General features: G+C 38.7%; 1 protein-coding gene across 3 annotated transcripts in view; it reads right to left on the bottom strand.

The window, feature by feature from the left end:
- The window catches only part of ZNRF2 (zinc and ring finger 2), a 54,603-nt gene extending 28,178 nt beyond the window's left edge, over nt 1–26,425 (bottom strand). Inside the window, exon 1 of one of the 3 annotated variants that reach the window (XR_015715197.1) lies at nt 25,928–26,421. Coding sequence is in view for 2 of the 3 variants with exons in the window: in XM_087821240.1 (XP_087677366.1) it covers nt 25,928–26,390 (463 nt within the window). In the remaining variant the exon portion in view is untranslated. Of the gene's footprint in view, nt 1–25,927 lie in introns of all 3 variants that reach the window. The other 2 variants (XM_087821240.1, XM_087821239.1) reach the window with 2 other exon arrangements.
- Nucleotides 26,426–26,657: the final 232 nt, after the last annotated feature.

Genomic DNA, 26,657 nt, shown 5'->3' with positions numbered 1-26,657 from the left:
CTGGAACAGCTTGCACATAGCTTCCAGAAGCCAGGGTGGGCAAAAAGGCCGTGTCCTCCAAATATTGGGAACCTGTGCTCTGATGGCTGATTGCTGCTTCTGATCCAGGAGGCACAAAGAGAAAGGCGCTCACTGTTGCTGGACCACCCTGCCATGGTTTTAAGCTCCTCCCACCCTGGCTGAAAAGACTTCCGCCCCAACTTCCATCTACAATTGCTTAAAAGACTCCAAGTGAGAACCCTAGAATCCCATCAACTGATCCATGTCTACTCACAGAACCTTGAGCAAGAAATAAATTTATGTTGTAATTAAAACACACACACACAGTAATTTACTGCAGCACTCTCTGAAACAGCCCAAGATCAGAAACACATAACAAATCCGGTGAATAAACCATTATTCATCTACACAATGGGGTAATACAAAGCTATAAAAAAAGAAATGAGGAAGGTCTCTATAAACTGATATAGAGAGGTATTTATAGTGAAAAAAGCAATATGAAAAAGAATGTACATGTTATGCTAGCTACTGTAAAACAGAATACATGAATATGTATCTGCCGCAAGAAAAACAAAAGGGATACGCTTCAAACTAAGGTTTACATACATGTTGCCTACAGGTGGTGAGAATGTGGTGAAAAACACAGGGAAGGCGGTATTCCTGATGATACCTTTTAATACAGTTTTTGACTTTTAAATAATGTTAATGATATATGAATTTAAAAATAAAAAATGAACAAGGATTAGGGGGGAAAAAACCCCATTAAAATGAAATAAATGGAAACAAATGAACTTAACTATATATAAAATAGATACAAAGAAAAATACATTCACAGGCACACACAGCTCAGTCCACTGAAAGGCCTTAGAAGCAATAGCACCTCGATAGTAAAATCCAGCCCCCAGATCTTGGGCTTCTAAATATCAATTCCCCATGAAAAGAAACCAGGGCTCCTTGGAGAAATGCTGGCTCCAGGTCTGGGGCAGGGAAAATACAAGGTGAGCCTGGAAGAGCTTGTTGTGCCAAATTAAGGAAGTGCTCAAACACTGACAAACACATAACAAGGCAGAGGAGCCAGCTTGAAAGGGCTCCTCCTCATCAAATTTGGACAATCTCAGAATCAAAATGAATAATGACATGCTATTTTAAATTTAAGAGGAATGCAAAATTACATAATAATTATTACACATTCTTAAAGAATCAAGCCAAGATCACTTAATTAACAAAGATAAAGGTACTTTTAAAATGGAGAAACTGGCTGATATCACCTTAAACAAATGTTCAAATTGGTATTACCAACAAATGGACAAGCTGACATCTGTGCCCCATGATATGATTCACCGAGGACATGATATTTATGTGTATTTCTGCAAAATACATTTTGAATCTACTTATGAGAAAAAATTTTAACAGCCTCCAACATGTAAATTGTACACCAAGACAAATTAATAGAAAAGGGGTACTATGATAAAACAGTCAAGCAGGAAACAAGAAGACTTAAGCATTGCCAATCCTCAAAAATCTTATAAAATTTCTATATTTTTCTATTTATTTGCTTTTGTTTCTATTGATTTGTTTTGGTGTCCATCTTGCATGTTGAAGGTTTTTTCCAAATTTTCTCAATTGTCTCAAAAATTCAAAATGATATTGCATCCATTAAACAAGAACAGGAGGCTATAAACTAAGAACAGAGAAGCAAACAAAACCTCTTGATAATTAAACCTTTGAAAGAAAATAAGAATTCAAATAGGCAGAATATTAACTTGAGGTAATAATACCAAATGAAAATAAAAATTAACATTTACCATGTAACAGGAAATTATCTAAGCACACTGGATGACTGACTCATTTATCCCCACATCCTTTGAGTTAGGTAGCAGTATGAACTCTATTTACGATGAAAAACTGAAAGGATAAGTAATCTATGTAGTCACACAGCTAGAGACTGGCAATGCCAGAATTCAAACAGACCTGGAGAGCCTAAACCCTCTCCACATCTCAAGTAGACCCAAAAGCCAAAAATGAGTACGTAATGAAATCTGAAGAATTAATCCAGGTGGTTTAACATCCAACCAACTAGAAAAAGACTTAAGAGGAAGAAATTACCAAAGACATAATTTCCCAAGTTGAAGTTCATGGCTATTGTGTATAAAAAAGGGGTTCTGTACTAAAATGACAAATCCAGTGACAGAAAGTGATCTCACAGGGTGGTCTGATCATAAATTCCTAACTGGGCAGTTGAGCGCCCCAGGCATATAACTTCTTTAATAAAAGGTTTACCTTTGCCTTAAGCAAGCCCTGTCCATTGTTCTTGTGCATCTAGGCTAACACACCTTAGAAATGCCAGAGTAATGCTCTTTTTCAGACCCTTTGGAGGCATAACCACCCTCAAGGGAGCACATCATCTTAATTACCCTGTAACCCAATCCCCGCCTTGCTTTCTCCCACCTCCTTGTGATCTTACTTCCCTCCTTAATTCCAAATGTACAAAATAAACTGCAAACTGTCATTCTCCAGAGCATTGGAGAGCTTGCTCCTGGCAATGCTGTCAGTTTGGCTCGAAGAAACTTATAGAAATTCCTACAGATGCAAACATTTCTTACGTCAACAATATACAGGCTGAGGGAGTGCACTGATACAATAAATTATTATCAATAGGCATACCAAGGTACACTACTATGAAATAACAAAGCATCAGCAATAAAGAGCAAAGGCCAGTGTTTTCAAAACGAAAAAAGAGCAATGTTAAAATATCTAGAACAGTTTCCCAGGCTTTTACATTTTTTTTGGTCTTTCATGATATTAATATTTTTGGAGAGTCTAGTTCAGCTGCTTTTAGGAATCAGAATGGCATTAGTCTTCTCAACAGCAACACTTGAAAGAAGACAAATGAAGCAATAACTTCAAAGTTATTAAAGAAAATGATTTCATTTAGACTATATACCCTTTGTATCTCTTCTGTATGTTGATGATGCTTCCAATACTGCAGTGTAGCACACGGTACTATAATTACTCATTTATGTGTCTATCTTCCTTAGCAGCTTTAATGGCCTCATGAAAACACAAACTTTGAAGGCTGATGATGTCACTTACATGCTGGTAATCTGGTGAGGATTATCTGTTATGAAAAATTTCCTCAGAAAATGCATGCGAATTTACCTAAATAACCACAGGCAACAGCAGCAGCAGACTACCTGTCTTCGAACTGTCATGGTTTCTAATAGGTAAAACTTGTGCTATAAAAGATGCTCCAGAAGCCGAAGGGAAGCATTTAAGTAAAACCTATATTGTTTAAAAAAACCGTGACAACTACTTAAGAGACTAAAATATTTCTAAAAAAATAAAAATAAAAGAATAGCAAATGTTCCCATAAAATATAGCAGAATACATTTTAACCTTGCTCAACAAACATATTTACCACATTAAATGTTTAAATACCTAATTCTACAAATCAAAAATAATCTGATGAACCTACAAAACTAACATCAGTATACATCAATTTGCATAATAAACATTCCTGAAAAGCTTAGTTTATATCAAAATCATATTTTAGCCTATTAGGGAAAGTCATTACTTTCTACTATCTACCCATCTGTGACAACTGTGTCACTTTTTTTTCATATATTATGGAAAAGAACTATTTTTAAAAGAACTATTTCTGGTGAGAATGGAAAGAAATGAATAAAACAGTAAGTGAAAATTACGATCTGATTTTTTGTAGTCGCAAAGCAAGGTATGCCTATTATGACATAGTAGGCACTCAAATGCTGGAATGAAAAGCTATCCTCAAAGCTATTTTTTTAAATATTAAGTATCAACAGACTAAAACAATACACAAAATATTCTACAAAGGTTCTTTAAATATGCCAGGAAGGTTTCTCTGTAGATTAAAAAAGATGTGTGGTGGGCAATTTCTTTTCCCTCTTTTGGTTTCTGATTTAAAAAACACACACAAAAAAATACTTCGGGAGTAGCATTTTTACATGCTTTACACTAGGTGTACCTGACAATGCCCTCAGTGTTTTTAAAAAAGAGTGACTTCTCCATGTTCACTACAATTAACTCCCACACCATCTGGGCAAAAAGTTTATGAGAATGTGAATGGGACCTACGGGAGCATCTACTCTAATCTCCTTCTACAGATAAGAAAACTCAGTGAAGTAAAATTTTTGCTAAAAGTCATAAAACAAGGCAGCAGAAGAGCCAGGACTAGGGCTCTCTTCATTGCACTCTGTACTCCAGTCATCTACCAGATCTCTTTCATAAGCATTTGTAACCAATTAAACTAACAATTTACAGTATCTTATACATAAAAATGTTCTATCCATGCAACCATTAGAGGGGATCTATTCTGAGCTTGTTTGTTTTCAAGGACAGGTGACAGTCCTTGTGAATAGTGGCTAAATTCCACAAAATGAATGGTTACAATTAAAAACATACATTAGGAACTACGAGCAAATCAAAACCCATACTAGTATTAAATCTGGGGAATCTTAACAAATGCAATTCCCGTATCTGGGAAACTACTCAGAAATCCAGAGAGATTAAGTATTGAAAATTAATAATTTTCCTCCACCCAGTTGAAAAACAAATTTGTAGTTCATTTTTTCAGTCATAAAATGCAAGAATAACATGTATGTGTTTCTTTCACATATTCATAACTTAAAAACAACACTACACACATGCCCATTTTTGCTTTTATTATTTTTCATTATTTTATTGTTTCTTTTATTGTCTTCTAGCCTATCAGTCAACTTTCTGCCAGCTTTCTTTTCTTTCTCCCACACCCAATATCCCATTAGCTTTATTTCTCATCCTATATTTTGGTGTTTTTTTATTGTCTGGGTTATTTTAAATACATATAACCTAGAAATATGCTAAATTAGAATAACTATGAAAGATACTAACGGTTGGCCACCCAGACAGCTGTAACAAAATACTAGAAGCTAGGTGGCTTTCAAACAACAGAAATGTATTTCCCACAGTTCCGGAGATCAGGGTGCCAACACAATCAATCATGGCATCCTCTCCTGGTGGAAGGAACTAGGGAGCTTCCTGGAGCCTCTTTTAAGGGCACTAATCCCATTCATGGTTCCGCACTCATGACCTAATCACCTCCTAAAGGCCCCACTTCCTAATATCATGGCCTTGGGCGTAAGGTTTTCAACCTAAACTTGGGGGACACTCATTCAAACCACAGCGGTGTGTAATAATGCACTTTCCGAGCTGAGCATGAGAGAGAGCTTCAACAGAGAGTCTATTTGTTTATTTTCATAAATAGGACAAAAATAGCTTCTGCTCAAAAATTTTCTCTCAGTTGGGGGAAGGGAGGAGGCAAAGGAGAGAGTAATGGCATTTGCTCTGGGAATTCGCAGGCTAGATGGAGAAATACATCTTTAAGCCACAGTTTGTCATCCAAGACACAGTACAGCTGTATAATACTCACCAGCCGCCAAGGTCCTAGATTAACACAGAAGTCACATGAAGAGCAAAAGAAATTAACTATAAATTTCAGAGTAATTACTACAGTGAACTCTAACCACTACAGCTAGCAACTGTTTGCACTAGCTTAAAGCAAAACACTGAAAGTTCTATACAGGACACAGCTAAAATTCTCAGTAAATTCAACGTCCCCAAATAGTTTGCTTCTAAACATTTGCTTGTAATTCCCTTCAGTTGCAGAAAACTTACCACCAAAATTTGATAATTAGTTCTAGAAATAAGGTAGCAACGTGGGTAGAGCCTCCATAGCTTGTAATTGTTTACCACCTATTCCATTTCAGGTCATGTCTGTAAGATATACATACTGTTCCTATCATATTTATGTTTGTTGTCTTACCATGTTTTAGTTATTCCAAAATTTATTTACTAAAGGTTCAGTGAATTTTACTAAAGCTCTAAGTCTTTTTAAAAATGTAAATGAAAACAAAATTACTGCTTTTAATACATAGTTACCAGATTTCATTAGACTTAAGATTTATTTTAAAAATACAGACACAGTTATAGTCTTAATGCAACTACTGTTAAACATCATCTTCACAGCTTTCAAATAAAAACATCAAATATTCCACTCAATAACGTAAGGAATGATTTTAAAACATACCCATGTTTCATATCAAGATATTACTCACTTCAAAGCACCATGCCAAGGCGGAGTAGGTAACTCAAAAAATACATATTTACTGAATGAACAACTACGCCCTCCCTCTAATACACCTTCTCTCTCGCCCAAATTTGAAGATAAAGCGTGGAGTTTTCTCTCCACAATTCTCTCCTTAGTGCTCAACTTAACAAGAGCAGCTCTGAACAGCTACCTAAACATCTGAAGTATGGCCCACTGTTTCTCTCCTCCCTCCCCCACATGCACATGAACACTCACACGCAACATGGAGGTTTTACACTGCTGCTAACTATCATACTTAAATTTAAATCCAGGACAACAGAATGTGTAAAACCACTTTCTAGCGAGTAGAAGCAGATGGGGTGGAGACCAGAAGAGGTAGAAATTCCAAGATTTGTTACTTTCTTTGTATAAATCTGGGCTAGTTATTTCTGCTGTTTCAGGTAAAACATGTCTTTAAGTGGTTTAATGTTCCACTCAGCCACAGAAGTATGAGGAGAAGCTGACACAATCAGGCACATCTTCTGATAATCATAGTATAAATTCTCCCTAATAGACCATAAAAATATGGCAGGTTTTTTTTTGTTTTGTTTTGTTTTTTTTTTTGGAAGAACAGGGAACATGGTATCTCTTACATTCTCTTAGAGGACTTACTTTTTTTGAGTATTCAAATAATCAGACCCAATGTTGCCAGTAATTTCTAATACCGTGCATACATAACTTAATCCTTATGATTTACCAAGTCAAGTTTGATTTAGAATTAAAAGCGCTGGTTGTACAAGAGTTTTTAAGTTTTTAAGTTTAGCAGAAGATGTACAATCACTCATACATGATATTCCAAGAATAGCAAAGGCTAAAAAATGCCAGCTCCCAAGAACAAATCAAGTTCCCAACTACTACAGGACAAGCCAACTCTACTTTTTAAACATATTCGGTCTGACAAAAGTTAGTGACTTCCTTTCCCACAGGGGCTGAACTCTGGAAACAACTTCTCGTTGGCATGGTGTTAATTACCTTCTTAAAGATACAGTTCTGCAGGGAATTCACTTTACATTAAAAATTTCTCTAGCTATACTAAGCTTGCTGACAGCTCCTTGTTTCTATGTGTATTCCTGTCTCTTGGGTCTCCCCAAACTCACAAATGGAAGAATTGAATAACAGCATTACAGATTTAATGACTTATAACTCCTTAGGATAAAAGTAATTCTCTTACAGCTTATTTGTTATTTATCTTGGAAGTTTCTTGTAACCTGGACTGTGTGGCTAAGTGGTTGAGCGTCAACCCATGAACCTGGAGATCATGGTTCAATTCCCAGGTCAGGACACATGCCCGGGTTGTGGGCTCGATCCCTAATAGGGGGCGTGCAGGAGGCAGCTGATAGATTCCCTCTCACCACTGATGTTTCTTTCTTTCTCTCTCGCCCCCCCCTTCATCCCTCTGAAATCAATAAAAACCTATTTTTAAAAAAAGATTCTTATAAAGAAACTGTACTTGGAGTAACTCTGGCAAACCATGGACCCATGGGCTAAATGCCTGCTTCTGTACATTTAAGTATATGGGACCTAGCTTAAAATATTTCAGAGAAAAGAGATTTTAAGCAAATATGGCAAAATATAATTAACTGGTAAATGTGGGTAAGAGTATATGAAATGTTTTAGTTCACTGTAACATTTCTCTCTACTTCTGAGTATATTTGAAAACTTTTCTAATAATATTTTTTTCTAATATTTTTTAAAGGCTTCAGTAAATCTAAGTAGTCAATTTTTTCAGTAAATCTGAAAAGGCAAAATCCAACTACAGTGTAAAGTGAGTTCAGAAAATATTGTTACTCTAATTTTAAAAAGCAAAAGTTTGATAGTACTAATTGTTACAGAGGCTGCTAAGCAATGACAGACTCTCAACATCACCAGCCTGAGCAAAGGTAGATACCGCACACTGGAAAACCACTGAAAAGAAAGCTGAAGGCATGTATAACTCAGTAATCAGCAATTCCACTTCAGGAGGTATGTCCCAGAGCATTGATTCTCAAACTTTCATGCATCTAAGATTCATCTGGAGAGCTTGTTTCAGTTCCCTGGTTCTGAGACACTGACTCAGTAGGTGAGGGTGGGGCCCATGATTTTGTGCATTTCTAACGAGCTCACAGGTGACACCACTGGTGCTGCTGGTCAGAGGACCACACTCTGAGTTAACATAAAGAGAACTGTACACATATGAACCAGCACATTACATAGTCACATCACCAGTGCTCTTCAGAGTGAAATGGAAACAAATATCCAACAATGGAATGGCTCAATTGTGGCGCGTTCATGGAATGGAGTGATAAAAATTAACCACAGCTTCGGAAGGGTAGCAGAATACGCCAGCCCCAAACATGCCGCTTTGGGATATTATTTTGAGCTGTAAGGCACTTAAAAAACAAATGCTAGGAGAGGCTTTCTGTGAACTCCCCTTATCTGCCTAAAGACAGATCCTCCTAAAGGAATTCAACTGTCATAAGTGTCCTCCTTGGGAGTGTCGTCAGCCAGGGAACATTGACTCTTACCACTGGAGAGGAGACCAGGCATTGACACGACAGACAGACAAACTTTGTCACCAACTACAGCACCTCTCATCTATTCTTCTAAGGGCCCATTTATCTTTCCTAAAAACCATTTCTTCTCTCCTGAGGGGCCTACTTCCCCTCTCCCCTCTCCCTATTAAGATGGTATTTAGCCTGAATTCTAAGCCACCTTCCAGAGTTACTCCTTTTTCCTGGGCATCTCCCATGTACACAGCAGGTATATATGTTAATAAACTTCTGCTTGTTTTTCTCTTGTTAATCTGTCTTTTATTACAGGAGTCTGTAAATGATAAATGCAAATGATAAAACAAAGAAGAGAAAGGAAATGATCATCATAAAATATGATGATGATTCTGAGAGAAAGGTTTTAGAGTGAGGAAGACACAGGAGGGTTTCTGGGGCACTGACAAGGTTCTATCTATTTGTGCACACAGGTGAGTGGGCAATGGTATCCATCTTGTAACACTGTATTCTGTCGTATGCATTTTTCTTATGTATAACAAAAAAATTTATGATATTTTCTTTGATGATACAATTTTATGAAAATGACTTCCCAAAGTTTACTAATTGAATCTTAGTGCTCTAAATCTAGCCTCCTCCTTTTAATCAATTAAATTATATTTCATAATCTAAATTCAAAGAATTAAATATTAGGCATGGTGGTAAATGCAAATTTCATTAAATTAAAATACAAAGTTTTGAGGCAACAGCATGACAAATAGATATTACTATGATAAATCCTAAAATTCATATTTCTACCTTTTAAAATACTTAAAAAGCTCAAGTATCTTGAAATATGAATGAGAAATTAAACACCACAGAATGTGACAAAAAATTTAGCAGTTATGAGTCAATGAGTGAAAACAATACCATTTAATGAACCTGGACTTAATCTACAATTCTGCCCAAAGATAATAGTAATTATGTTTTTAATGTATATAGAATAAACATCTTACAGATAGCTAACTAGCAAAGTTTGGAAAGATTCCAAATATGGTAGGAAAAATAAAAATGCAGGTATGAAAAAGATTTTTCTCCTTCCCACCCCAATAAGCCCCTCCCAAAAAAACAGCAGAAAGAAGGGGAAGAGAGTGCAAGCTCCCAAAAAAACACCACTATGAAACACACAAATGATGGATAACATTTGAAACAGCATGCAAGGACAAAAAACCTCAAACTAGTCTTCTCTGTCTACACACAAACAAGGCAGCAATGAAAACCTGGGGAACCACAGAGATATCTGAAGTCTACAAAGTTTTCACCAAGACAGGTGAGGGTAAAAACTTCCTCACTAGGTCAAAAACTTTGTAAATTTTTTTTACATACTTACCATTAAACTACTGGTTCCAGAAGGAATACAGGTAGCAGAGTAGAAAAAAGAGGGAAAACCCAATCAATACTAAGAATAAAAAGTGGCAACACAGTATCAACTCTAGGCACCAAGAACAAAATAGCAAATAAATACAAACTATGAGGTTAGGCAGCCTACTTTCTAATAGTATTGAGAGGTGGGTACCAACACCCCCCCTGCCTCTCATTCCTATTTTGCTTATTATTTGGACATAGGGCTTCTCAACAAAGAGCAGACTTGGGAAGGCAAAGAAAGTCAAGTCTGTAATTTTTATAATGGACAACAGTCAACATGCAACTTAAATTACCAAGGGAACCGAGAACCCTTTTCTTAAATTCTATTCTATAGCAATTGGACTATCAGTATCTTGGGAAAACCACCTATTTTTATCCAAAATATATTTATCCAAAGCAGCCATTTAACACCTCAGTGAATAAAATAAGTGGTTTTACTATTTGCTGGTATGGTTGGTATCTAACAGTTATCCTGAACAAATGAAAGGTGACAACACACGGAATCTCCTTGCTCATATGCATCTACTATGCTGTCAAAGATTGGGTTTTACCTTCATGACTGTTTCAAGAAGGAAATCTTGTACTTACTACAACCTTTCATACCCACCATTTAAGGCAACGTGTAGATAGAACAACTTATTATTTTGATAATAAGAATGTTAGCTCACATTTGCAGAGCACTTTACTAGGAGCCAAGCAATTTGCTACATGCTACATCATCTCATCTAACCTTCAAAACTACATGAGATAGGTACTACTATCGTCACCAATTTAATTTTGAGAAAATAGAGATTAAGAGTTTAAATGATTGGGCCAAAATCATAAAGACCCAACTATAGACCCCCAAATTTAAACCACGATATTACACAGGTAGTAATAAATAAGCAACTTAGAATAATATTTTCAAGTTTTAATCTTGTTTTCTTATGCCTGTAAGTGCTGAAAATGATAGATAAATGTAACACAAATCACAAGTCTTATGGAAAATTTCCCAATTCATTGATTTTCTAAAGTACCAGAACATAAAGACACCGAATATAAAACACTTTAGTTTTATAAAAAATCAAATTCTAGTCATAAGTAAAAATACTAGAGAAGTAATGTTTCTTAGTGTTAAGTAGTCAACCTCATCTATACCACTGCTATACGAATTAAATCACTCACATGGGTGCGCACAGGTGCGTACACACACACACACACACAAGTCCACGGTAAAAAGAACAAAAGAGTATATCCCTATACTCCTTCTTGCTATAGGAGCTCAATAAATGAAACCAATGGCTTATAAGAAAGATAAATTCTATGCGGTTATTTGTTATAAAGATTTTTCACGGATACCTTTAAATAACAATGTTTTAAAAGACCAGGAGAATAAATTTGCAAAAATACAGTCTACATACAAGTAGAAGCTAAATAAAGAAGGCATATTTTACTTTAAGCTTTCATATATTTTTAAAAACATTTAAGTAGAACTAGTAACTCCCCATTTTCCTAAGGACAATGAAAGTTTTATACATAAGATTAGAGGCTCAAAACTTCAGAAAATAAGTACATTTACAGAGATGAAAGGCAATCGGTACCTCAAACAGCAAAATGTTACACCCAGGAGTGTCCTGGTAGATGCTTAACAACTGCTTTCCGGGGGGGGGGGGGGGGGGGGATCCTGATTTTTCAGTATTTGCTATTTCCACCGTATAAACTGTCTACACCTGATTTCAAGCTACCTAAGTGTCATCCAAAGAACTGGGAAGAAGTGAGCAGTAGCAGGTCATTACATAGTACTTCCACTATACAAATACAATGGATGTCAATAACCTCAAGAACACAGACAAAAGGAAGATGTAATAAAACAACTAGAAAGCGATGAGTTTTGAGTATTACCTTTGTTTTAAATAAATTTAACTGTAAGTTTATATAATTGAATTTTAATGATGGTTGCCAAAATCCTGAATTTAACAATCCGCTCCAAGAAGAGCTGCCTCTATTACACCACTGGCGTCGTTTTCTTATTCCACCTTCTGGTGGATTAGCAGAAAGAAAGCTGCAATATTTTAATCAACCGTCTCTCTCAAGTTATTTCTTCTAAGCCTAAGTAAACCTTAAATCCACCTACTCTTGTTCTTCAGTTAAGTAAGGCCAACCTCCATGCCCCTAAACACAACAGACTGGCAGCGTTCATTCATATTTTTCTCCAGTCCTCACCACTGAAAATTGGCTACTTGCATTTGCTGCAAACACATTTCCCCCAACTTGTTCCTTTGACATGACAGTTTTTGCCTTACAATATGTGGTTTTTACGTTTCCTAAGAAGACCAGGACAATTTACATTTACACCAATATCATTTACAACCCCTATCACCAGCAATGGTATATTACTGTACTTTCTGCCAATCTGACATGCATAAGCGCTATCGCATTACTACTCCAGCTTACATTTCCCCACAAAGCAATCTGGCAAAAACTTTTGAATTTAATAACAGAGAATGCTGTTCCAGGAGTATACTGGAACAGGGGATTAGACCAACCCTCCTGAGAGAAACAACTCAAAATCCAGGGTTTAAAATGGGAGAAGGCTGGAGCCCAACACAGTAAAGTCAACAGCAGCAGTAGACTTTTGCCTTGAGCTAGGATGCCCTCAAAGGGCTATAATTTCACTATTTTCTTTTTACCAGCACCACCCCCCCCAGGCACTTCAAGGAGAATCCACTGGACCTTGACACCAGGTCAGGAGGGTGTGGAAAATCACCAATGAGAATATGAAAATGCTGCTTTTGCCCTTCGAATTTGAATTCATAATTCCTAGGTGATCTAAAAACTCTAGGCTGAAATTCTCACACTTCAGCATGCATTAGAATCACCTGGAATGTGCCAAGCCCTGTACTAGGTGCATTTGCAAATATTCTATCATTTAAATCTATTACAACCTTGTAAGGTAGGTTTAATCCCTCTTATCTAAAGATGACTAAATTGAAGCTCACAGGTTAGCAGAAAAATACTGATGACAGAAGGGAAAGAATGCCCTTTGGGTAATTTAGTTAATAAAGCCACCTTTGGAGTCTCTTTCCATTGCTAAACACAATTATGTCCTGCTTGTAAGATACCCTATTTTAGCTGGAAAACACTATCATAATTTAACATAAGAGTTCTATGAGTTTATATCTCAAGGTGAAAAGGGACTGCAAATCACATAACAAAGGGGATACAAGGTATGGTTCCTGGACCAGGACCAGCAGCATCAGCAACACCTGTAAGCATGTTAGAAATGCAAATTCTCAGGCCACACCCCAAACTTACTGAATCAAAACTGTGAAGGTGGGGGTGATTCTCATGCCCACTGAAGTTTGAGAGCCACAGAACATCAACAAAGGATTAATGAAAAAACAAGGGTCAAGTTACTGTGAAATTAATTTGGAAAATGCTGAATTAAAATAAATGAACCAGGTTTCTTTATTGTAGAAATTTAATAGGTTACAAACTTGCTTGGTTACAGAACACTTCCTTTCAGGAGAATCTTACGGGACCAGATTAAACTCTCAAAAATGCCATCCAATGTAGATTTGCTCCTTAGGGCCTTAGGGCCTGAGGGCTAAGGGTTCCCCCCCCCCCCCCCCCCCCCCCGGGAGTCAGACTTGAGTATGAATCTGAGCTCTGAAAGTATAAGCAATGATCGTACAGGAGTAGTAAGAATAGCAATAATAATGATACCACTACCAATTCTTTTTTCTTCATAAAGGTTATACAAGTATTACTCTAAAAAACAGATGGCAATACATAAGAAGAAAATAGAGTAGAAGTATTCCTACTAGCCAGAAATAACCAATTTGTAGTAAATGGATATCAATTACCTTCTGGACTTTTTTTTAATGTACACATATACACTCTAATTTGGTAAGAAAATTACCAAAACAAAACTCATGCCACACTGATATTAACTCATTTGTTTCTAAGCTATCTATCCACCAGACTTTTTTGAGGACAAAAGTGTTTTTCACCATTGCATCCCCAATACAGGAAAGCCTAACTGACCTGTCACAGCAGGCAGAATATTTGACTGAGTAAATAAGTAAAGCAACAAAGAAAAGTCAGACGCACAGACTGTATAAGAGCACAGTTCAAGTTTCCTCCATGCTTCACTGTAAAGCCAGCTAAAACACAAGAGTACCTAAGCCTGTGCTGCTTTTGCCTGTCCAAGTCCACTACCATATTTCCATATATAGCTAAGGAATAGTTTTCTCTAAGTCTTTGCTACATATAACACTACATTGAAAATAAACCTTAAGACATTAAGAATGTGAAGAACACATAGCAAAAGCAAGAATAATATCAGCGGGGTGGTAGACAATTTAATCCCCAAAAGACCTCAGCTTTTTGTGACGTTTGTCCAACTTCTTGAATTCCTCCAGAGCTCCTCCTCTCTCAGAGGAAGACTGCTTTCAGAACACCAAAGAATGATCTGACAGAACTAGTTCACAACACCCTGCCCCCGAAAAAAGTAAAACCACATCCTTCTCTGAACCAGCAACGGCGCACCCCTTTCTACAAGTACCACCGCGATTCCCTTTAGCACACTAGCCCACAAGAGGGTGCTTCTCCAGGCTGCTGACCTACTCATTTGTTCTTATACAGTCAATTTAATTACCTTTTGGAGTTTGCTAAAAATGATATACTTGTATAAACAAATCCCATTCTTAACCTTATCTTTGAGATATTTACACACTCAAGCCTTCTACCAAATAAACACTTTGGGTATTCTTAGATTTAGTGTCCACACATTAGAGGACAGTGTTGCTGTACAGTAACGGATTGAGGAGGGCAGAATAATGACTCTCCAAAGACGGCTGCAACCTAATCCCTGGGACCCTGCTGGGTTATGTGGCAAAGCAGACTTTAGGTTGCTAATGACTATCTTAAAATAGGGAGATCATCCTAGATTATCTGGGTACCCCAACTTAATCCCAAGTTTCTTAAAAAATGTGGAAGAGGCAGAAGACTCAAAACCAGAGAGAGGGCAGTTTGAGAAAGACTTGGCCCAGTGTTGCTCGCTCTGAAGATGGAAGAAGATGGAAGGGTCATAAGCCAAGAAATGCAGATGGTCACTAGAAGCTGGAAAAGGCAAGGGAATAGCTCTCCCTCAGAACCTCCAGAGCAGCCTACCCAAACCCTGATGTTAGCCCAGTGAGATCTATTTAGTACCTCTGACCTCCAACTTGCGTAACTGTAAAATAATAAATGTGTGTACATACACGTAAAGATGTTTACTGTAACACTGGGAAAGTATAAACATCCTCAATACTTACCAACAGTAGGCCTAAATAAACCACAGTATGTGCATATTACTGAACAGTAAGCACTAAGCAGTTAGAGTTATATTTATGTCTGCCCGAGTGTTCATGTCTAAATACGTTAAAAAGAAAAAAGGTTTTAGAAGAATATAGTATAACCACATTCCTGACAATAACAGCCTCCGTGGCAAAACCAGATACAAAATGAAAACTTTTTCTGTGTATTTATATGTACATAAATTTATTAAAAAGTTAGAATGCGTACAAACAAAAAATGGTAACAGTGACACTTGGGGAGAGAATGGAATCACCAGAGGAAAACTGAAAGTGACTTTCATTGTATCTGCATTGTCTAAATTTCACAAAAATGGATTCATATTTCTTCTACAACTTTTTAAAAAAAAAAAAAGGGGGGGGGGACTTGCAGTTAAAGATGACTTCCTGACCAAATTTATCAGTCTCTGCTCAGACCAAACATCCTACTGAAATCACTAAAAACAATTTTTTTTTTAAAAGGGAATAAGACTATAAACGAATAAAGAAAATGAAAAAGAAAAAAAGCAATACCACTAGGCTATTAAAGGAAATAAATGAGTGGTAACTTTAATTGCAGAACTAGGAAAGCAAAGAAGCAGCCCTATTTACACCAGGCACAGGATTTGGCAGGCACAAAGGGGCCTAAAAACTGAAATATTCACTGCATGTTGTGTAAGAAGCAGTTAGAGCTCCCCAGCCATCCTCCCTGACTTCAAGCAAATACGCAACTGTTCCTCCCCAACTCTGGCATTAGACTGTTATTTGGAGAGGGCAAAGGTTCTGCACTTGGGGACAACAGAAATATCTAAGGGCAGAGGTACCTATTGAGTATGACAATTAAATGAAAGGACCATATTTAGTGTTAAGACTCTCAACTTAATTCTCACTCTGACCCTAGAAGCCAGGTATAAAAAAAAGATGTCTTCCAGGCAAAAAAAGGAGAAAAGCCATTCTGGAAAACATGACTAGACCAAGAAAAAAGACGGTAACATACTATTCCTAAGAAAAGGGCAGAGAGATGATCCCCCTTCATGGAGAGCTTCTGATCAGCTCTGTTAGCACCAAGTACGAGTAACCAGCCAATGACCACCCAACATTTGAAGAAAGAACCTAACCAATGACTCAAACCAAACGACGAGAACAAGCAACCGGGAAGAAGTTAGTAATAAAGGAGAAAAAAATATTTATACACACATATGTACATATCATTAATATTCTTAGAAAAAATATTATACCCACAAAACAAGAACAGAGTGTATGAAAAAAACACAATTTAAAAAAAAGCTCTTGGAGACTTAATAAGATTATAAAAACAAACAAAAATCAACTAAAGGACTAGTTGGAGGGATCGCCCCTAAAAGAACAAAAAGCAAGAATTAAAGAAGGAAAAAGATAAAGTAAAGGATCTCTCTAGGTAGCCAGCACTGAAATAATAAGAAAATGGTAGAGGAAAATTTAAAAACCCAAATGTGTAGTGCAGTGGATGAACACAACTCAAGATGTATAATGAAATTTTATAATTCTAGGGTAAGAGAAAATCCTAAAAGCCTGGGGTAGGGTGGGAGGAAGAGACGTTTCACACACAAAATCAGTAACTAGAATGACATCAGTGTGCTCAACAGCAACACCAGAAGCCAGAAAGTGACAGAGGACACATTTAAAATGCCAAGGAAAATAAGTTCCAATCTAGGATTATGTCTCAAGCAAAACTGTCAATCAAGAGGGAGGGAAGAAATCTTTTCTTTCAGACACTGAAGTTCCAATGTCTTTTACTTCATACACATTCTTTCTCAGTAAGACATAGGAGATGGTGTTCCACTAAAAACAATGAAATACATCAAAAAAGAAAAGACACAAGCCCAAAGAACCAGAAGCAAATGGGATCCCCAGATGACAATGCGCAGAGGCCTCAATCGAAAACTAATTCAGAATGGAGTTAATCAGAAGGCCCCAGAAAAGACTTAAGATGAAATTCACAGAACTAATTTAGTATATGAACAAACTGAGAAGAGATTTATACATCTGTGGGAGGATTTGGGGACTAAACATAAAACTAATAAAATTTTTTTAAACTCACAAAATTGTGTAGGAAAAGAAAAACAGCCAATTGTGCATAGGATGCTAAATTAATAGGATAAAGTTAATTAGGTTCCATACACTTTGCAACCAAGATATAAAATAAATAACATTTAAAATACAATGGGACCTAGTTCATTTAACCTCTCAGCTCCAAATAACAGCCAATTACCCTATATACTTCTCATGAGACTCAAATGAGTTAATGCATATGCAAACACTTTCCTAATCCATAAATTACTATAGAAAAGTGTTAGTATTAGCTTAATATTTATGAACACTAAAAGTGGTCTGTGATATTAAGTATTCTTCATTTTGGTTGTTCTTTTATTTTAAAAGAAACTAATGACATTCCCCTGAACAACTTTGTACAAGGCAAAATGGTGGAAGAACTAAACAGCAGGAATTAGGAAACAGATTTCAAGGTGACAAGATGCACTGTTTCTGAAGAGGTGCTGTCTATGATGGATAAGAAATCTAGAGAATCCCAAATAAGGACCTCAGGGCTCTCACAGTGGAGGGTGCCAAGGCACCAGCAAAAGTGAACTTATCAAATGCCAAGTCATCCAGGTTGCCTGAGATGCAGTAAATCATAAGTACCTATAAGAAAGCTAAGTTTTTCAGATTCTGCCCTGGAGAAGTAGCATACACTTAACAAAAAGAATGACCTGCTTTAACTTCTCACCAACCATCCCAACCATCTCTAACCACCCACAAAACACATTCAGATTGATTAAGAATATCTTATAGCACATTCAAATAGTTATAAAAGAAGAGCTATTAAGCACAACAGTTTTAGTTCTAAGACAATTTTATAATTGTCACCATTTGTACATACCTATTTGCTTTGGTTCAAAATTCAGTTTACATATATTTTCTTTATGCAAATAAAATATATCACTTCTTTCTGGAGTAGTATATGATTTATATATGATTTAAATAAACAATAATTTGGTGATCAATAACCTTGTTATCAAAATACATTTTGAAGAACAGTGAACATTTACAAAGTTCTTTTACCATGTGACTAGCACAGTAAATGTGCTATAAAACATAATTCAAATATTCGGGGGAGATTCTTAGAAATAGAAGGCACACGTAAATAACGATAAAAACTAAAACTAAAATTTCGATTATTTTTGCAAAATCTGAGAAATTGAGAAGAGGAATGTACATGGTCTTCCTGAAGAGGTGAGGATGTGGAGTGGCCTATGCATGTTAAGTGCTTTCATTTTTGATAGAGAGGTTCAAGTGTTAAAAATATACAGGTATAACGTACCTGCGTAAATTACTTTAATCCTCATAATACTACAAAGCAAGTATTCTTTTTAACCTGATTTTAGAGCTAAGAAAACTAAGGCATAAGGTATAGAGAGGTTAAGAAACTTGCTTAAGGCCACATAGTGTGAATGGACTCAACCCAGGAAGCCTGACTAGAAGACCCAAGTTCTTCCCCACCTTAACAGAATGCAGCCTGAACGCACAGAGCATGTGACCCTCTTTGCTTCAGTGATTGATCAATGGATAGACACATGACTTAACTGGGCAAATCAGAGTCCTTCTGTTGGAATTGGAGCAAAATACTCCCTCCTCCTTCAGGCCTCTTAGATCACAGGTGGAAGGAAGCAGCAGTGAACCTGCAGGCCACTAGTGTAAAGAAGGCCTATACTCACTAGAAGGGGGTAGAACTAGGCAAGACGCAAAAGGAGATCAGGCAGTGGGAGTGGGAGGGGGTGGGAGCACATTCAAAAGAATTGCTGCATTTTAGCTCCAGGGACCCTGGTTCCTCCACTGGTTCCTGAAATTCTGTAAGCTATCTTTGGATCCTTTCTAATAATTTGAGATAATATAGTGTTCGTGCACTTAATGCTATTTTGAGCTGTATTTCTATCATTTGCAACTGAAAAGTCTTGATTCTCTGACCACAATGCAATACTTCTAGTTAACACTAGAAATAAGGAAAAGAACAGTAAATTTACCACTTAAAAATGTTGAAGCAACACTTAAAAAAAAAATGAACTAAGAAGCTAGGAGAAAGAACAAAATTAACTTTACAAATGAGAAAGAAACTAAGGGATAAAAGCAGAGCTAATGAAATAAAAATAATAAAACTACTAAAATTTATTGTCAAAGCAAGAGCTGGCTCCTTGAAACAAACTACATTCCAACAAAAATTAGGATATGTAAGACGGTCAGAATTTATTAAATTCAGATGACAGAATGTACTTATTCTTCTTTGATATACTAAATTTCTTTTTGTTAAAGAAGAAAAAAAGAGCACAGAATAGAATGATTCTGACAGACATTACTCAAAATGCAACTACCCATAAAACCAGGGACATGTGTCTTATTTCTTTAGACCGTACTTGGCAAAGTAATCCTCATTAAATATTTATTGAGTAAACTTTGGAATACGGGGCAATCATTTTAAAAAATGATGTTACAAAATAATTTAATGATAGAAGAAACTGATGATGTGAAAGAGCATGTTATCAGAGAATATGTAACCCATGAAACCACAAGGAAAAAGATACATTAACTGAATGTTAACAAAAACACTTCAAAAGAATATATAAAATAAAGGCCCCAAATTCTGTATCTAAAACAAATATGTGTTTGTGTGTGTGTATACGTATGCACATACATACAACAGGGCGGGACAAAAGTAGGTTTACAGTTGTATGTGAAAGTTTATTCTCGTAATATATAATTATTGTATTACTGTCCATACGAACTGTAAACCTACTTGCTCCACCCTATATATCTACACCTACATATATATCTGTATTAAATAGACATTAATATTTTATTCTGGTTATTTCTGGTGATCAGATTACAAGTGATTTTCAATTACTTATGTAATTGCTCCCCAGAATTTCATGCTCGCTCCTCCTTTTATATCCACCCCAGAAATCTTATCCACTTTTTAGCTTCACTTATAACCTAAATGGACAATTTCTCCATTTTTTGTAATGTTCTAAATGAGAGACTCGTATTTCCTATTGCTTAAAGAATGCTTCTAGATGGAGATTCTACAGCCACTCAGAGTTTTAATAGGCCTAAAAGAACTCATTAATTTTCACTTCTAAAACTTGCTCGTTCCTTCTTCATTGTTAATATTTGTTAATAACATCACTAGGCACCCAGGTTTGCAATCCTATCAATTCTACCTTAGGAATCTCAATCAAACTGAACTTTTCCTCTCCTCACCAATGCCATTTCAGTTTAGGCATCCACCAACTATACTCGAAAAAAAGTCCTAGCTTATCTTCCTGCTACCACTCTCCCCTCCTAACAAGCAATTTAATCATGTTGTATACGGCTTCCAAGACTGAGCACTACTCAGGATGGGTACCATCCACACTAACTATGATTATGAATGGTGCCCTCTGGCCTGATCATGACACTTACCTGGCTTTAAAAGTTGGTTAGGTTACACAACTTGGAGCACTATAAAATCCTTCAGCCACTGGTCCAAACCTTTCTAGCTTCATGTTCTCATCATACTTCCTTGCACCCTACAATCCATATGCATTTAACTTTTTAGTACGCCCTATCAAAATCTGTGGCATTTGTAGGTGGTTCTTTTGAGTCTACAGTGTCCTACCAGAATAAAACTTCTAGATGCTTCAAAACAGTTCAAATGTTACCTTCCTATGAAGTATTCTTTGACTGCCCTAGACAATGATACCCTACAAAGCATTGTTAATAGTCCTATTATAGCACTGTTACAGTGTATAACAGTCTCAACTGAGAGCTGAGCAGGAACAGGAAGAAGCCTCATGTTAGCAACCATAACACCACAATGCCCAGCCCCAGAAGGGGATCGATTCCTGTTTACTAAACCACACTTACCACATACATTATTACTTTTTTAAAGTAAATGCAAATTGAGTTTAAAGTTAGAACAGTTGCATGTTTAGCTGGTCAACCTGTCTATAATCAATGTGGCAGACTTCAGGTTGCCCACACTGACCTCTGCACCTCCTGGTATCTACACCTTTCTGTCTAGAGTGTGAACAGGATCCCTGACTTGCTTCTAACCAATGGAATGCAGCCCACGCGATGGGCTGTATGTGCTCACATGTACATACTTACGTAAGAGTGCAGCAACAGCCCATCTTGCTAGGCCCTCTCTGCTGGCTTTGAAGCAGCAAGGTATTCTGAGCTTTAAAAACATGAGAAAATGAATTCTACCAACAACGTGAGGGAGGAAGGGAGCTTGGGAGCAGACCCTATCCCCACTGAGTCTCCAGATATAACCCAGTTCTCGCCAGCTAACACCTTGATTACATTCTTGCAGAGATCCCAAAATAAGCTGCACCCAGACTCCTGACCCACAGAAACTATGAGATAATCAATATGTGCTCTTTTAAGCAGCTGAATTTGTAGTAATTTGTTAATAAGCAGCACATAAAATAACAATCAGAACTTAAGGTATTTCTGAACCTTTTGTTCACACAAAGGGCATGTTTTCCCCAACTTCTAAACTGTCAAACTTAATTCACTAGTTAATACCAACCAAGTACATGCAAAATTAAAACATTTAGGATGTACTTTGGTACATAAAGCAGTTCCTATACTTCTCTTTTAACCCATTTGCTAATATGCCCATTTGTATATGAAATAAGTATAACACTAAGGTAATTCTCCTTATAAACACAAGCTGGTATCTAATTAACGGTATTGGTAACCAGAAAATAAATAAGAACCTACTTACTGATTATCATGCAAAACAATCAAATTGAAGGGGGCTAGAGACAGCAGAGCTCTTAGTGGCTAGGTACTTAGGTCAGGCAGCTCTCATACCAGATGATGCCCAGTGTAACACAAACTACTCCTCCCTCCAGCCCACCATCCACTTTGCAGTCAAAAGAACTTTCAAAATATTCCCAAAGCAGAAACTTCCATGATAGAGTCCACACTTTCGCATAAGAAAGCAAAAAACACAAGGTATCTCCTGGGTTTAAAGTATGTGGAATTACAAGTAAGAAACACTAATCACCAGAGTTCTTGTTGTTTTGGGGGAGGGGTAACAGGGGTTGTGGTTAGAAGTGTCATTTTCTTCTGTCACACTCCATAAATGACTTCCATTGAATAAAAAACATTCAGGAATAGGAAGCAGGTTAATCATAATAAACCTACATCTGTCTTGAAGATTAAGAGAAATAAGTCTGCCTAAAAATACAGATTTTATTTAACATACTCAGCTTTAAGAGATAACCCACACTCCTTCAATAAAAGGAAGCATGTTTCTTAGATAACAGGAGGCACCTGAAATACTCAGGGGCACACCACACCTAAAAAACTCAAGCCAATCAGGAGAAGGTCAAAAGCAATCCAGTCCCACCGGTTAACTGTCTAGATTAATTCATTTTACATTTTCACTCCCAGACTCATGAATATTTTATGAGAAGTCCACAGAATTTCTCTAGAAATAATCTCCATGCACCGGTATATTTTTATAGTTCAATTTACCACCCAATCCTTGCTGGATCTTAAAGACTGGATCATTAGCACCCATAAGAATTACTTTTATGAACATTAGCAATTTGACAATGGAAAAAAATGTAGACATAAAATAAAAACAAAATCCTGTGAGATACCACTAAACTTCTAAGTATTAGACTAAATATACCCTTAACACATGTTTTAAAACAAAGGTGATAGACAAAAGGCATTTGTTCACTTTAACAATATTAAACTCAGCAGTCTGAAACTAACAAAAACCAAGAAAAACCTACCTCACCTAAAAGCTCCTGTGTGTATTATAATTATGTTCTGATATCCAACAACTCAGTTCTAGGAAATTTCTGTAAACTAAAACATCTGGATTAAGCACCTCTCTACTGGTTCTCTCGAGAGAATTAAATGAGCATATGGAGCCAAAATATATGTGCGAGAGAGAGCACAACAAACCAACACAGAAAACCTCATTCAATTTGGTGATTCATTATGATGGGTCTGAGCAACAATTCACCTTGCTAGATTCCTAAATTAAAAAACAAAAAACAAAAAACAAAAGCAGTACTGGTTTAGGTTTTCCTTTTCTATTAATTACCTAACAGCCCATAAGAGAATGATAATTTTGAATCTTAATAATACCGTATTTTCTTATTAGGAGATATGAATGCAAACTTATCAATTAAGATAAGTTTTACAAAATTACAGCAATAAATGTCCACTAATTCTGAAATATTCCTTTTCTCAATATTCAGATAGTTACTTTATATACGCATAAACATTTGTACAATCTGTAACTGAATAAACATATTAATACTGCAATACATGCTAAAACATTAAATCAATGTGAAGTATAGTCAAGTCTAATTTCTAAAATAATAAGAATTATCATCTGGCTCCCTAAACCTTGGGATGCTGAGAAACATGCTCTGTAAAGTTTCCCTGACAAACCCACCCTCTGAAATAGAGGTAAAAACCTCACCGAAGCAAATGTCACTAGAAAGATGATTTTTAACATCTGTATTCTATCTCCTGTCTCCGCTAGGATTTGAAGTACAAATACTTTGATCTACTCCCATCACATAACTGGAACAGGTAATTTCTCTGATCCCCTTCCAGCCTTTCTCAACTGATTATTCAAGTTTTCCAAGAATCCTTCTAAATGAATAGAAGTTAACTGTATACAACAGGATGCCGCAGGACACCAGGGCTCAGTCTCTAGGACAGGGTTAAGAAAGGCGGCCATGAGCTCTGCTACTAGGCCCCACTTACCCCAACCACGAAAGTACCTACAGAACTGAGGGCACAAATCTAGACTGAGATAAGAGGAGATAAATGCGTCACCTCCCTAACTTGCAGCCACTAGGCCCTTTTCACTTGCTAATTTACTATAAATTAACAGCTCGGTCGTCAACTATTTGTCCTCTGCTCTGAGCAGAACGTACTTTAAGAAAATAAACTCATACAGATATACTGACTCTTTGTTAAAGGATACCAGCCCTTAAAAGTAAAGATAGTAATCAGTATGCCAAAGAAATAAGAACTATTAATTTGACAGGCCTTTTCCTGGTTCCCCTTCTTTAGCAAACTTTTAAACATACTTCTTTTGATGGTCATAACTGCTAAGGGCAAATTTTCATTTTAAAAAGATACATATTTTTAAAACCCTTTTATTATTGCACTAACCTCCCATTCTTAAGAAACTCTCTTGTTATGCTTCGCCGCGGCGACTCCAGTACCTTCAACTGTTAATTATAATCAAATCTCAGGAAGGAAAACACTAGTTCTTTTTCTCAAAAACCAAAGGCTTTTTTAACTGGCCCAATTTTAGGAAATGTTAATATTTTTATTTACAAAGCAAAATGACTTTATAACAATTAAAATAAGGTAAAGAGTTGTGAATGTGCAAAGTATTAAAAAGGTGGAAAACAGATGAAACACGACATTCCCACTTTTAATTTATACTAACGTGAAGGCTGACAGTAGGACATCAGCACAGAGAGATGAGTTCCTGAACGTCCCTCCCATTTCTCACGTTTATAAACTGAGTGAAAGGGACCCGAGAGAGGAGGGACGGCGCGCTGCGGGACCCCCGGCGGGGGGCGGGGCCTCCCCAGTCCCCTTCCGCCCGCGCGGACGGGACCCCCGGCGGGGGGCGGGGCCACCCCAGTCCCCTTCCGCCCGCGCGGACGCCCGGGCGGCCGCATAGGCTCGCCGACCACAGCTGCTCAGAGGAAGCGGGGCATCCACGAAACAGGAGTGCGGAGGTCCAGCTCGTTTTCCTCAAATCAAGCGCACCCTTCCTCCTGTCTCTACATAAAAGCACCTCCTTTTGCTACCAAAAATTTCCGTTCCTCACAAGTGACTTTTTCTGAACTCAAGTCAACTCGCTTTGCAAAAGCACCGAGGTCTCGGCTGCACCTCGGGGGCAGAGCTGTGACAATCACTAATTCCTCTCAGGCTGTTTTCAGTTCTTTAAACGCTGTCCCAACTAAGCAAGACTCACATTAACCATTATATAAAGTAGTTTACTGGGGTTAAAAATACTTTCCATCAACGCATTCATCCCATTAAACTGTGCATAGTAGGTGCGACTATTTGCAAACTTAAGAATCAGTTTTACATTAACAGTCATCCAAAGGAGATGGCTCCCTCCGCTCTCAAACACTCGTGCTTATCTGAGACCCTCCGCCTCCGGCCTTTCCACCGCTCACGCTCGACCCCGCGACAGGACCGCACGCAGCGCGGGCGCCGCGAGCACCGGGGCTGCGGGTCGGCCACCTCGCGGGGAAACGAGGGCTTCCTGTCCGGGGGGCCGCCAAGAGGCAGGCGCACACGTCTGAACAACCAATGCTCGGGCCTGGCCGGAGCGGCGTCCCGGGGGGAGCGGCGGGTTCCTCCCGGGGGGTGGCCCGCCCGAGCGCCGGCGTTCGGGCTGAAGGAGAAAAGGAGAAGGGTAAAAATAAACGCCGCCGCGGCCCACGTGCGGCCCGCGGGAGCCGGGGGGGAGGGGGCCGTACCTCCAAACAAGTGCGGCGAGAGGTGAGCTGGTAAGGAGCCGATGACCAGGCGCGGCCCGCCCGGGCCCCCGCCCGCCGGCCGGTCCCTGCCGCCGCCGCCGCCGCCGCCGCCGCCGTCCTCCGGGCTGCTGTGCACCGAGTCCTGCGAGCCGTACTGGCCGCTGCTGCTGTTGGGGATGCTGAAGGACGACTGCGCGGCGCGGGCCCCCGACGCCACGGTGCCCACGGCCCCGCCGAGAGAGCGGCTGCGCGGGGCGGCCGAGGCCGCCGCGGCGCCGCCTGAGGCGCTCGGCTGGTGCGCGCCGGGCACCTGAGCCGGAAACCTCCCGGCGGCCGCGGCCCGAGCCCCGCCGCCGCCCGCGGTCCCGTTGGCCCCTCCGCTGCTGCTGGAAGGTAAATCCGAGCCCGAGTACGCGCGGGTGCGGCCGTTAGCGGCGGCCGGGCCGCTCTGCTTGGCGCCCATGTCCGCCCTGCCCCGGGCCGGGGCCGCGCGCAGCGCCCGGAGCGCCGGGAGGGCGGGAGCGAGCGCGGGAGCGAGAGGGCAGGGCCGAGGCGCCGCGGCCGGCCCAGAGGGAAGCCCGCACGTCCAGGGCCGCCTCCCGGCGCCCCGGAGGGCGGTCAGCGCCCGGCGCGCTCTGCTGCTGGGGGGCGGCGGGCGCGGGAGACGTGAGAGGCGGAGAAGAAGGAGGTCGGGGCTCCGGTGGGCGCCGCTCGCTCGCTCCGGCGGGAA

Source organism: Miniopterus natalensis, chromosome 10, assembly GCF_054644295.1.
Source record: "Miniopterus natalensis isolate mMinNat1 chromosome 10, mMinNat1.hap1, whole genome shotgun sequence".
In the NCBI taxonomy this organism is placed as follows: Eukaryota; Metazoa; Chordata; class Mammalia; order Chiroptera; family Miniopteridae; genus Miniopterus; species Miniopterus natalensis.
The sequence above is the reverse complement of the archived record's forward strand: the minus strand, read 5'-3'. Positions and strand labels throughout refer to the sequence as shown.